Source organism: Pomacea canaliculata, linkage group LG1 (assembly GCF_003073045.1).
Source record: "Pomacea canaliculata isolate SZHN2017 linkage group LG1, ASM307304v1, whole genome shotgun sequence".
In the NCBI taxonomy this organism is placed as follows: Eukaryota; Metazoa; Mollusca; class Gastropoda; order Architaenioglossa; family Ampullariidae; genus Pomacea; species Pomacea canaliculata.
This window is the reverse complement of record NC_037590.1, coordinates 31,633,610-31,648,052: the sequence shown is the minus strand read 5'-3', so window position 1 is coordinate 31,648,052 and position 14,443 is coordinate 31,633,610. Positions and strand designations below refer to the sequence as shown.

At 37.7% G+C, this 14,443-nt stretch overlaps 1 protein-coding gene across 47 annotated transcripts in view; it reads right to left on the bottom strand.

The window, feature by feature from the left end:
• LOC112572817 (ankyrin-1-like) overlaps nt 1–14,443 on the bottom strand; it is a 110,356-nt gene that overhangs the window by 16,334 nt on the left and 79,579 nt on the right. For 27 of the 47 annotated variants that reach the window (XM_025256486.1, XM_025252754.1, XM_025252848.1 and 24 more), the window contains 6 exons: nt 11,507–11,656; nt 10,005–10,085; nt 9,629–9,664; nt 5,682–6,128; nt 2,228–3,172; nt 717–803 (listed from right to left, as the gene is read on the bottom strand). In XM_025256486.1, coding sequence (XP_025112271.1) covers nt 717–803; nt 2,228–3,172; nt 5,682–6,128; nt 9,629–9,664; nt 10,005–10,085; nt 11,507–11,656 — 1,746 coding nt within the window. Of the gene's footprint in view, nt 1–716; nt 804–2,227; nt 3,173–5,681; nt 6,129–9,628; nt 9,665–10,004; nt 10,090–11,506; nt 11,657–13,711; nt 13,780–14,443 lie in introns of all 47 variants that reach the window. The other 20 variants (XM_025253542.1, XM_025255108.1, XM_025255436.1 and 17 more) reach the window with 10 other exon arrangements.

Below are 14,443 nucleotides of genomic sequence, written 5' to 3'. Positions count from 1 at the left end.
TTGCAGAACAAAGACAATCAAAATCGTTCCACACAAAAGTATTTTTCCTTCTTTAATTCAAAGCTCATAAGCGTCCCAAGCCGAAATAGTTTATGACAATCGGTAACGCAAAAGCTACACATGTACCTAAACAGATCACCTGTCGTTAGGTTACCGTCGAACGGAATAGACTATAAAGCACCTTGATTACACAAAACAAAAAAACTAGAACAAACCAACACACAATATATACGGCAAACTACCAGATGGAAACTTCGACCAGTTTCACAAGACACTAGCGTTTTTCATATATGGAAAGAAAGGTTTTGTAAATGTACAGCAGTATATAACATAGGTGCAACCTGTAGAAACTAGCTCAGCATGCTCAACTAGACATGGAACACGACCCTACTTCAGTACCAGTTGTAGCTTTCTCACACTGACATTTGAAGAGTGCTAGACAAGGATATGAAGTATTAGAAATAACATTCGCCAGAAGAAAGTAATAAGAAGTTTTATAAACTGCAAAACTTGCTAGAAAAAAAAAAAAAAAAGTTAGTTCTAGCCTTTTCTAACCCCACTACCCCAGAGAAACAAAAAGAGAAACTGATATTCATTCTACTGCTAAAGTAGTGAGCACAGCACTCTGCGAAAAGGTTCCCACAGCCAGAGTCTACATGTTTAATGAGGAGTCAAAGCATTCACGGGATATAGTGCAAACGTTCATGCATGCCCACCTGTTGCACCCTCAAGACCACCAGGACTATACGTGACTTTGGTGACGAGTCGTTTGACAAGGCCAGTCTCGTCCAGTTCCCGTGGTACTGTGAACATGGCGTGGCGCCAAGTCAGTCTCGTAAACAAAAGGCTCCCTTCTTGTAACACCGCTTATCTGGTGTTTTAAACTTATTTTTTTATGATACAATCAGTGTCACCGTTTGAAAAATGAAGTTCTTTTCCTCACGAGTTTTTTTTTTTGGGTTGTTTTTTTCCCTCTTTCATTTTCTTTTTTGTTTGAAATTAAGAAAGATATTTCAACATCATTTTTACTTACTCCACATACAGAATAGTTTTACTTATTCGCATCGCGGCTCCTGCGTGGTCCCTCTACACCCTTTCTCCATCAAGGAAAACGATGGCATGATAATTTTACTACCCTTTCTAGGTAACAGGTCACTTCACATGTTACGCATACTAAAGGAAAAAAAAAACCACACACCCGAATTTAAGGTCACTATACTTTCAATAGATTCACGAATGTAATGTGAAAACTGTCCTTCACTCGATCAAAAAAAAAATAAATAAATAAATAAAAGGGTATTCTGTTCCTACAGTTAATATCAAAAGCTAAGGCCCCTAGTTTGCTTCATTTCTGTTTTCTCTGTCAGTCAAAATGAAAGCCATAAAAATTCCAAAAAATAAAAGGTCAAGGTTTATACAAAGGCTTCATGTTCAAAAATAAGGTTTATAAAATACAAAGGTGACAATTTCTCCAAACAGCTTTATAGCTAGTAACCACAAGACATAGCCCACAAACATCAGATATAACCCACAAGACAGCAGCAAAGACAGCATAAAACAACCAGATTTCATATGGCACACAGCAACATTTTGAACGCGGCCGTATGTTTCCTCCCAGAACATTTTTAAACTCTCAAACTAACAAATCTGAGCCACACCATATTTGACCTGGTGGATTCAACCCTAAGGGAAAATTAAGAGAATAAAACCTAACTAAATTGTCCCCTACACACAAACACACAATCCTAATCCTTGTCCATTTCAGGATCTCTGCAAAATTAACCCAGACTTTTCAGTCACTGCTCCTTTAGACATATCCATAGCAGCATGGATGACAAATTCCAAACAAAAGTCTAACACTCAAACACATGAGGACTTTGTTGTTTCCCGGGCATCCAAAAGGACCACCACCCCTCCCCCAACACACCCATGAAGATTATTTTAATTGTAGCTTTTTCGCAAAGAAAACATTTAAATAAACCCCCAATTAACACATACTAATGCTTACAGAAATGCTAGAGTAGCCCGGTGCTTTAGCATCGTGACGAGCTGTAAACTACAGTGCAGTAATAATTGCAGCAGCAGTGACACATACACTGCAACGGAGGGTATGTGTAAAAGGAACGCTTTAGATCACACGCTAGGGATGGCATTAAAAAAAAAGTTAGATGGTATCGGGACAGATGCTACTCGTGACAGCAACGAACTTGTCCAGATGCTTAATTACCTTCCGTGTCTTCTTCCGCCTGCAGGATGCCGCGAGACAGCATGTCCTCTACGATCTCCTCTGTGCTCTCCACTACCCCGCCGCTGCTCGTCTCCTCGAAGCGGCTCGTGCGAAGCGTGGCCTGTTGCACGGGCTTCCCGCTGTAGCTGTACTTGTCGCCGCCGGCGTCATCCACCGAGCTGCCGTGATCGTAGGCTACGGTCTGTGGGGAGCCCGATCGGGGGCTGGGGCTGACCCTCTCCTCCGTCACGAGGGTGTGCTCCTGCATCTTTTCCACCGAGCCCGAGCGTGAGCGAACACGCGACGACGTCTCGCTGCTCGTCAGGCTCCTCGTCACTACCGTGCCGTCGTCCAGCACTTCCTCCAGCTCGCCCACAGTGGCCTGGCGGCGGCGCTCTAGCTCCTCTTCGTAGTCCGAGTCCAGGCCGGCCACGAAGGCCGACTCCGTGCCGGGCACGACCTCTTCAATTTCGTACTCCTCTACCACTTTGCCGTGGTCGTTGTCAAAGGACTCATGGTGTGTCTTCAGCTTGTGCACCATGCGGCTCATCACCACGTGGCGCGTGACCTTGGTTCCGTCCGGCAGGATCTCCTCGATATCCTCAGTCTCCTGCACGCGGTGGGGTGGCTCCTCGAACATCTCCAGCACTTCCGACTTGGCGCTGCCCGGCACTTCCTCATCCTCCTCCACGATCTCCTCCTCACCCGACTCAGAAGGCACAGAGCGGATGATGTGCTTCAGTCGGTGGTGCGAAACGATGTGTTTGTGGTGCACCGTGCCGTCCGGCAATATCTCCTCTTCGTCTTTTTCCTCCACCTCATCGCGCTCATCCCCTTGATCCGTCATCTCCATCGTCGTTCGCGTCTTCTTGTGACTCACCTTTCTCCCGTCGGGGAGTGTCTCTTCGAAACGAGTTTGCCCCTCTGGGATAGTGGGGTCAAAAACTGCAAGCAAGACAAGAGAGGAAGGTGACAGATGACTCGGAGCGCCAGGGTGCCTCCTCCGTCGCGCTCCTCTACCACCCACCAGCTGCTGAATAAGTTTTTTTTATGAAGGGAGTAGGGGTACATGTCGACTACGAGCTATGTAACCTCTAGCGCTACCATGTGTAAATGTTAGTTTGGATTAGATGAGGGTACACCAAGGTACAAAGCAATCACCACTTTTGCTAAGTTCCCCAAGCATGCAAAACCAGTACCATCATGCTTCACGCAGCTGCTTCCCCTCCGTTGTCAGTTGGCATGTTACTGCAAAAGGTGTGCACAACAAGGAAAAGAACATCAAGGCAAACCCAGGATCTGCATGGCCAGCATATCCCATGGATAGGTACTTTATCGATATTGCAAGACTACGACTCACCAGATAATCAACTTTTACTTCCAATTTTGAAATTTCTTGTTAAAGAGATAGTAAGTGTAACAAGACCCCATCCTTTCCATTATACACAACTTCATTTGTTGTGTTATGCCTGAATAATTTAACGACAATCTTTCGTTGCTACCATTCCATGGGTTTGACCTGTGATGTCCAAAATTAACATTCAAAAGACAATTTCACCCATCAGCGAGCAATAGGGGACATAAGCCAAAGAACCTCTGAGATAATTTCCGACAAGAACAGTAGACACAAGACCCTTCACCATGAAGCGCACATAGGTAATGTCGAGTACATCTTGTGAACCTTTCACATTATCTGACATCGACCGTCGCACGGAATTGCATGTTGTATGGGACTGGAGTTAGCCTAAGATGGTTTCCATATGTTAAATACCTGGTGCTGGATACATTCAGACAGTCTGCATGATGTTCTCCCTTCTCTGCCAATATTATCAGCATGGCAAGAGATGCAACAGTCTAAAAAAAGGCAAATAAAAATCTGGCTGTATGGATATTTACAAGCCAGTAACCGCACAGTGAAAGATCGCGTTAACAATATGATTTTTTTCTGCTAGAATTCTATAAATACACCAAGAAGAAACTCGTGTTAGATAAAAAAAAATATTCATGGGTTACTTCGTGTTAGCTAACGCGTTAATGGCAAATGATATTAACACGTTCTGATAACAAACTGAAAGTAACCTCCATCTGTATGCAAGCCTTCATACTGGTTACATTAAAAATTTTCGGGTGCTCAAAGCTTGAGACCCCCCCCCCCACTGTTTTTTAAAAAAAAATGCAACTAACAAGCAAACCAAATTTTAGATTGATACTCTGTGAGATTAAGCCTCACACTAATACTCTTGATTATCATAGAAGCGTAATTGTCAAGAAAAGGCCTCTAACCTCTTTTACTCTCCTTGTAATAATATAGCGGAAATATAAAAAAAGCTACAAGTTACATACATGTAGCTGATCCAATAAATACATGTGTGCAGTAAGCCTAGGGAAGCATTACAAAAACAAAAAAAATATTTTGAAAATGCTTCGCATTTAACCGATCAAAAGCAATGGCAAAGGTTAAGAAAATATTAATGGCCCAATTCTGGAAGAGCATTAGCTACTTTATGGAGAGGAAGTTTGGTGTTATCAAGGCAGTGCAATGTTTCACTGGTTGTTGGTAGCAACAAACTTTCATCCCAACTTCCACCAGTACTTCCTTACCCACTTCCTTTTTTTTGCCACAAATAAGGTTGACATCCACTATTATAAAGACTAGGAATGCAACGATCCTGTAAAATGAGCTACGCATTCTAAAAAATTAAGAAAGTCTGTTAACAGCTACGAATTAAATTCTTAACACAAAGAAAGGGGAAAAAAAAAGGAAAGATCTGCAACTTATCCCATTTGAATGGGAATGGGAATCCCATTGGAATGTTTTAAGCTGTGAAGTAATATTCTTTTATACTATATTCTCACTTTTCAGTCTTTTATTTAATACAAAAAGCCAAATACTTTGTCAGAAAAGCTATACTGGTAGTACATTTGTTTTATCACCCATTATAAGGCACCAAGTGAAGAACAATAAAAACCACACACACACATATATATACACAAAGGAAGCAAAATTATACAACACAAGCTAGCTCAAACAGTGACACAACATTCCCAATATGGTTCACTTTGCCTTTCATGAAAAGCACAGCTACAGCTTTCAAATAACAAGGCAATAGAATAGTCAATAAATGAAAAGTAAAATCCCTTTTGTGTGCTTTAGTAGCTCTGACTGAATGTACAGAAAACACAATTCATGCCACGATCAGGTAAGTAATTACAACATCTTTGCATGAAAGCACACATAAAAAAAAGTCGACAAAGACAACATTCAAACTTTCTGATGCAGTCAGGTGAGCAGGAGAGCCCCCTACTAGGAAGACCTACATTCAACAGGGTACAGACTATAAGGTCAGATAGGGATCCATCAGAAAGCAAATCTTATGTACAGCCCAATTCAGAAACTGCAGGGGTTTGGTGGAACCGTATCTTTCCTGTCTATTTCTGACTCAATGCTGTGTACCTTCATCACCTTGTTCTCCAGGCAGACCCTCCTCCTCTTCCTTGCCTGGCTTGAAGAAGCTAGTGCGGACAGCATCTGCTGCAGGCGATAAGTCACCAAAAGTGATTTTGAAACCAGTCTCCCTTTCCGGGGTCTCCTCCCGAGGCAACTTTGCCTTGACCACAGTCGTCGTTTCTTCCACGTGATCTACGAAATTCTCATCTCCAGATTCTGCTTTAAGGCCATACTCTTCCACCTGAAAATCCTCATAGTGATCCTCATCAATCTCAAAGTCTGCTGGCAGCGTAGGCTCCGGTACAGGCGATGGTTCCTCTTGGTAAGAGCCCTCCGACATAGGACTCTGCCCTTGGTCAGACAGAGATCCACCTTCTGGAGGCTGCCAATGAGTAATATCGGCCCGTACTGGTAGAATAGCATCGTGGCTGAGTGGTGTGCCTTGAGCACTAGCTGCAAGTGGATCATGTGATTGGGAATAAACAACACTTTCCATAAGCAGAAGCCAAAGTTTTGCTGCTGAGGATACAAGCAACATCAGTGTGGCTAAGTGAAAACAAACAAAACAGTGGGCCAGATATACATGGCCACAGCCTATTTGCCCATGATGATCTGCAGAGAAATTGCTGGTCTATGTCTCTGAACGCTACATCTGCAGTTGTGTTTCTTTTTTGCAAATACATTATTAAAGAAAAGCTTTTGAAGTTGCATGCTGATATACTAAAGAACACCTGCACAAAGCCAGTATTAAAAGAAATGACTGACCTCTAAAATATCTTCTACCATCATACTACAAAGCAATAATTCAGACTAAAGAGAGGGGTGGGGAGAACTGGAAAAGAATGTCTCATGAAAGTGTCAGAAGCTTTTGTGCCAGTAAGCAAATCAAGCATCAGCCTTAAAAGAAAAAGACATGTTGCACAAATCCTTTGTAATCAATGACAGGAGTCATTTCTTAAATGTTCCTCCCTTTCTGCATGATTCAGGCACCACTTTATTAGGAGTAATAGATATTTTACAGACCTTTTACTTCCTTACAGCCCATTTTAAGTTGATAAGTTCTTTCCTAAATTTATTTCTCACTTTTCAATGGAAGATTCTTTTAATGTTACAGCCAAAAAATTATAAGCACCCTTTTTTATGCTTTTGGTCCTGTCAACTCAATTATAATGATATTACAAGCTGCATCTTTGACGTTTTAGTGCCTTCTTAACAAGAGTACAGATTTCTTTCTGCTACAAAGTTAGCTTAATGTTATCATCCATTTATTTTCAATTCTCACACAGGCATACATTAGCTTTGACTCCAGTTTTTTTTTTTTCTGAAACTAAACAATTTAGCTTTAATACAAAATGCTAACATTTCTGTCAAGATATTTCTTTCAAAAGACAAGTGACAGTGATTCTGTACAACTTTAAAACCATAGATTACTTTTTAGTGCATAGGACCACAGATGACAGTTGCAAGAAGTAAGATCAATTATAAGCAGTTTTTCAAAGAACCTGGTTACATATTTTCAATGGCCAGTGTTAGCAAAGCAATGACAGAGAAAATGGTCTCTGGTTTAGATACCTAGGTGCAGAATATACCAAGTTGGCAAAAAGCCAGAATGACACCTTTCAAAAAATGTTCCAAATTTAAACTCTGTTTTCTTGCACTATAAACAGTTTCCTTTATCTTTAATATGCCTTGCAAGTCTAAGAATATGAGTTTAATCTTCTTAAGACAGTGGTGCAAGTACTTTTCTTAGTATATACCTCTGCCATTCTCTTTAAAGCAACATAAAGTTTAAATTCCAAGCATGCATCAGTAAAATTTTTTACTAAAATAAAAACATCCTTCATAAAAACACAATCTCAAAATTTCAACAGGAACAATATCATGTAGGAATTAAAAACAGTAACCAAACAGTTAAACTTTGTATCCAGCACCGGTTTTACCATACTTTGTCACCATAGTGTCATTCCTTACAGGCTGTCTAGATTGTACATGTTTGCATTAATATACATTAGGTTAACAGCCTCTTGTTGCCCATCTTCCAGTCTGAATATGATGATGCATTAAATCTTTACTTTAATCAAAAGCAGAGTTTTCTACCAAGTTGCTCCAAAATGAAAGCTTATGTGATGGAATCCAGGGATTAAATAATAGGAAAGTCCCAGTCATGTCAGATAATGAAAAGTTTTAATAAGATGCACTCCTCTGGTTAGTTCACTATTGAGATCATTTAAAAAAAAAAAAAAAAAGAAAAAAAAGAAAAAAAGAAACACCCCAATGCAATAAAATAGTCTGCAAAATTTATTGACAAAACAAGTAAGGCAATAGTAGAAATGCTCTAGCATAGACTCATAAAAGCAAGCCGTGAAATGATTAAAAGAAAAGTGGCTTAGGAACAGCATATGTGTTTGGTACAACAAAGGTAAATGCATATGTAAAATTGTTATGCACTGGTGTAATTGCTAGAATATGCCTGGTCACAAATGAATTTTAGATTTCAATTTGATAAATTTTTTTTTTCAAATCTCTGAAACGTTCTTAAAATAAAGTTAACATAAGGTGAAACAAATCTTAAAAACAACTCCATGACCTGTTATCTGCCCAGTCTTCAAGTTGGGTAATCGTTTATTCTTCAAGTAATTTTAAATATAAGATGAAAATAGACCAGTCAGTGGTATAACGAAGTTATTTAAATAGCCAGTATTATATGTGCAAGTGATTTATTAGCGATGAGTTCAATATCTAAAAAAAGAGGTATCTTCAACAAAGTTCATGCTGCTATTATTCAAAAATGTATTTTCACCAGTGCACAACAGCTGAGAAATTCATATTCACTGGGCAAGTAAAAGGAAATACCTAATTTGTACTTTTATAAAATGTTCAGAATGAAAGTTATATTCTTTTTCTGCATTTCACTATCTGCATAAGAATTAATGACTGCTTAAAAAGAATAAAACTATTATTCATAATCACAGTTTCAAAGTTGATTTGTAAGAAAACTAATCAGAAACATTGTTAGATAGAAATGTTACTTCAATTATCAAGTAATGCAACATTTAATTTTTTTTATATTAAACCAAATAAGAAAAACTATGTAAAAAGAAAGCTTAGCTGAGTCTCAGTGAAATGCAGGTCTGCATTTTAAAAACATTTTATACCACTTAACTTCAAAAGCCCTTTAAGCAGAAAATTTTAATTTATCTATCAATCTTATAATTTTCTTTATCAATTTAATAGTAACACAATTTATTTAAATTTTCTGTTTACATCAACACAGAAAAGTTTTTGATAATTATGATTTTACGGTTTAAACAAAATGTCTTGAGGGTAACTGCAGCCCATATTAATATGAATTTCTTTGCAGGAATCATATCACTCAAACAACATAAGATTGCTTCCACTGCAGATTCTTAGAGGCACAGGGGTGGGGAGACAATCCAATATGACAGAAAATCTCGGAGATAAAATAATTTGAGAAAGAAAATTTCTTTCACAATAACTGAATCAAAATCACAGTAAACTTATACGATCTCTACAAAATTATATCAACATGTATCTGAATATTTTTTTTTTTATAAAAATTAACTCAAAGACTACAAAACAACATATACAACAAATAATAAATCAAGTTTACATTATTTTAACTGTAAATGTCATGTAGCTATGGATGAGAAATGAGACATATCCAAACATATCATTTTCCCATTTAATTCCAGGGATCAGTGCACTTGTTATTGGTTACAGCATATGACTAAATGTTTGTTTCTTGAATGTTAAATAAGACTTCCATTATTGTAAACAGTTGCATCACCTGTTTTTTTAATTTATTTATTACATCAAATATCACCATATTATCACAACCTTGTATATTTTTCTTACATCCACGCCTTTATTTTCTAAAAATATTAAACTTTTGACTCATGGAGAAATTCTTTCTACCTGACCATACTGCTTACATTTTAGGTTACATCTGTACCATAAATCACTTTCTTCTGAAAACGGAAGAAAAATATCCTTGGTTATACTCTTTCTCCATCTCAGCCATTCCCTTCTGTGACCTATTATATTATTCTTAATTAAACAGCACAGTGGCTGCCACGAAATAAAAATTGTTTTTTTTTTTTTTTACACGAAGATTCTGACCTATACTTAAAGAGCATTGATATTCTCATCATGCAAACATCAAAGCTATTGGGTCTGAAAATCAAGATAAGGCACTTATTACCTGTCACAAGTTTTGTGATTGTGTATATAATATTTATATGTGTGTTTACACAGCTTGTGGTCATGAAAAAAGTGGCTTGTGTCTGTACAATCATGTGACCTACACACCCTGGTCTGTCTGGTCAACCGATGTTTGGTATGCCAGTCGAGTGGCTGCTTCTTCTGCAAAGCTTGTTGCTTGGGGTACTTCTGCAAAATATTAAATGACATTATTTAATAAAATGTAACATAAATTGAACAAAAATATACCTTTCTTTAGTGTGTTAAAACAGAATTACTTAAACTGCTAATTAAAATGGACTACTCTTTATTTTGAATGTGCAAAATGTCACTACATGTGAAAATTAACTGGAATTTGACAAAAATTTTGACAAACAACTCCCATGCACAAATTATCTATCAAAAAGACATGACAAAGAGAATTATTCATTCTTGACTTGAACTCTTAAACATAAACTTTGAGCAAATTTTAAAGTGGCAATAATCTTCTATCTGCTTACTATATTAAACTATTTTTAAATAAAAGAATTGTTGTAAATATATAGGCTGGAAAGGAATATGTCTGTATTTGTATTGAATATATCACTGAATTAAAAAAGGATAAAACTATATTATTATCATTTGGCCATTAATGATTCTATAAAATTCTACTGATAAAGTTACTTGTATCCAACTGCACAAACAACATAACCCATGATTAAAATAGCATGGTGTGAAACAAACTGGAAAGGAAGAATACACCATCAAAACCACTCCAAAATTAAAACCCATTTAATTCATTTCTTGTAACACTAAATGCTCCAACCAAACATTAAGTGCATAAGAAAACTTAAGCATAAAAAATTTGGAAGCAAAACCAGTATTAAATTATCCCCTTCCCAACCACAAGTGCAGGTCATTTGCATCACAGAAATGGCAAAACTAAAATGTTTTACTCAAGGTGTTCACAGCATAAGGTACATTAATTAGTCTACAATGAAACAAATGGTACATAATGTATGAAGCAAAGAGCCAGTTACACAGGATCGAGATGCACTTTTTCTCTCCCAGATGCATACAAGTTAATGCAAACAGAGGCACACCTGTGAAAACAATCTCCCTCCCACACACACACTCCAATCTGATCAATGAATTTAACAGCATAAATAACACAGGTTGATTAATACAAAAGATGATAGGTGCTTTGGAAGCAGCTCTGTACCTCCTTTACTTTAAAAGGCACAGTGTTATGCCCTCATTCACACATCCACATGCAGTCACACACCTGCACACATTCTAATCTTCACAATAGGAAATGATACAATAATATTCATGGAAGGCAAAGATTCTGTGAAGCAAAAGCTCTTTCTCACACACATGCTGCTTCCTCACCTTCTCACTCACTTTCTCTTTTTGCAAAATGACCAAAGTATATTTTAAAAAGGAAAAGAATTTTTAAACGAATTGTAAAGTTTTTAAAAGCTTGAAAATAATCCAGCTCAAATATGTCAATGCAAGGAAAAAAAGCTACAGACCATATTTTATGGAAAAAGCTTTACACACAAAGTAGGAACGGAAACAGCATGCAGGGGTTGGCATTACACAGTTATGGCACTGACAATACAATGTACCTTCAATCGGTTCAACACTTTCTGAGGTACCCTCTGCTGAGATTCGAATGATTTTTTTATATTTTTTCCATGTCTTTCCTCCGTCCTCAGATGTTTGGAAAGTTTCTATAATTTCTGTGTATTCTTCAGTGCTCTCTTCCTGATATTCCTCTGATTTGATTAAGTGTAAGCATGAGACAAAGATAGAGAAAAAAACCAACAAAAAAACATGCAGAACAATGTTAAAATGCAGCAAACTCTAACTGATTGCTATCTTTTTATGATTTTAAAGATTTACAAGCCAAAACAAAATAGTACCCCATGCTTCACCATCAAAAGGAATCATTCCTTTAAACTTAACAGTTCAAAACCTATTTCAAGAGGGATGAAGTTCATTTTTAACATTACAGCTTTTGTATATCGCTTGATTAAGGGAACAGTGACACAGGCAGTACTAGACTTTAACTGTTAGGGTAAAAAGCATGCCATGAGTATGAAAAACAGTTATAGCATGCTAGCAAACTCCAGTTCACTGTCAAAGGTTTGTTTTTCTGGTTCAGCTAGAGATACACCAAGATATTTGATAGTAACAGAAAGCATTGTTTGTACTGACCCACTAAAGTTAAAAATGGAAGTATTTTCAGGGTTACAGTATTTTTTAGTTGTGTGTGGGGTGGAGTGACAATAGTATCATAAATGGTCCTTAAAAAATCAAAGCAGAGAAGGTATAGATAGATAAATGCCCTTGCCAATGAGAAGAAAAGCTCCGAAAAAATTAATATAAGGTAGGAAGCCTTCTTTTATAAACCTGTTTCAAGCGTACATGTATGTGCACACACACAATCATGTGTATTCATTCATACATGTAGGACGCCATACAATTCAGCAATTTCTGAGAGATTCTTTCATTCACTCTCACAAAGTATCAGCAAAACTGATGCTGTCTGGAAGGAATGACATAATCGCAAATCCGAATGATTACTATTTTGGAAAGGCTTGAGCCATTTCTTACTCTTTAGTGCTGACGAATTACAAAGGCAGGTCATGAAACACATATGCAAACCAGAAAATGTTTACATAAAAATCTGCTGCTTATCTTATTTGGGAGTGGGAATTACTTACCTACACTTTCATAAACAATATGTCTGCTAATACACTTTCGTCACTGCAGAAATGGCAAGGTCATTTGTGTAGAGATGGAAACTTCCCATAACACCTAACTCACAAAAGCTAGTCTACAAATGCCAGTGTAAAGGAGTCTGCCCTGGAAATACATCTTCTGGCATATACTCTGCATGTGGCTAGTGCCAAAGTCCTGCATTATAATATACAAACTAATGTAAGAGTTTTATGATGTTCACAGCTATTTTGCTAAATTTTTGTTCTTCACAAATCTGACTTGGTCTGTAGAATAAAAAAACAGTTGTTTACCGCACACACTAATGCGCATGTGCACACATTCACACCAAAAGAAAGAGTGCACTTTGGAGAAAGAGATGCATAGGCAGAGAGAACAGAAAGCAAGTAATAATGCCAAAGACTGCACCCAGGTTTGCTGAAGCCATGTATAATTATAAACACAGAGGATCTGGCTAGCATTCAAGTTTGGCTTTCCTGGTGCAGGCAAGAAACATTTTCTCTTGAAAGTTGTATGCCAACACATCTTCAACTTCTGTGCATTCCTCTACTATTATTCAATATGATGCCTTAATATTAAACCTACTTACTATGTGAGTCTCAAATACCTAATAAAATTTAGGTGTCTTCTATTTTAGGCTGGATGGATTGATATTTGGCAAGATGTCAACTGCTAACTAAAAGACACAAAAGCTTCAGCCTCAGATATCTATCACTCCTATGGCAGGACATATTATCCCACATGTAATCACCAATAGCAGTTTCCCATGTTATTAAAATGCCTATCAGTCTGGCATGACAACATAAAGACATGCTAATTTTAACAACTAAATTCTCAGCATCAGAAACTGATACCAAATATTCCTGAATCCCTTCTGTGGCACAAATCAAAATCTAGAGAAAAACAAGTGCTTGCTAATTTCTAGAGGGTAAAGCGAACACACACAGTATACAACAACTGTATATGCAGTTTCAAGCACAGCACAACAGTATCACTGGTCAATACAACACACTAGGTCACTTACATCTATGCAATTCAATGGACTGAGATCAATAGCTGGCATAGCTCTGTAATTTAATATACCTGCTTTCAATTTTTTCTGTTGGACTGGGGGGAGGGGTCCGCACTACTTCCTCATCCTCAACTGCCTGTACACCTGCAAGGAAGCACACACATGCACAGAACGCACAAAGAAAGGTTACAAAAGCTTCTTCAAAAACACAAAGCACTATACCAAACAACTGACACACCATTACACAGGAGATTTAGAGAGCAGGTATATATATATAACAGGACCATGTTAAAAAACAATTCTGGCCAATAACTGGAATCTTGTCCATTGACAGTTCATGCTAGACTATACTACCATCAAGGGAATGGGATGTTAGTTTTAATGCAGAGATTTGTAAAAATATGACATAAGACCTGTATGATGAATTATTTCTCATCATCATCTGATGTTATCCATGTTGTGCAGGCAGGGGGAGGGGATTAGTGTTTTATGAGGAGCCAGCAACTAAGGCTATATCAGGGCAAGGAGGCCAGCCCTAGAAACTGGCCTGACGAAAAGGGGGGACAGGAGGGTCTGCGGCATTCCTCACTCTGGGGATTTTTTTTTCTATGGAGCAGGGTGCTACAAGTTTATCATTTAATGCAATTTTTCCTCATTTACTAACCACCCACGTGTAAACAACTCTATGTTCAAGTACAGATGTAGATCCTAGAGCACTTGTCCTGATATTTGGAGTCTATATTATATTACTGAATGAAATGTAGATATTGATAATCGAAGTGCAAGCATATTATTATAATTTGGGGAA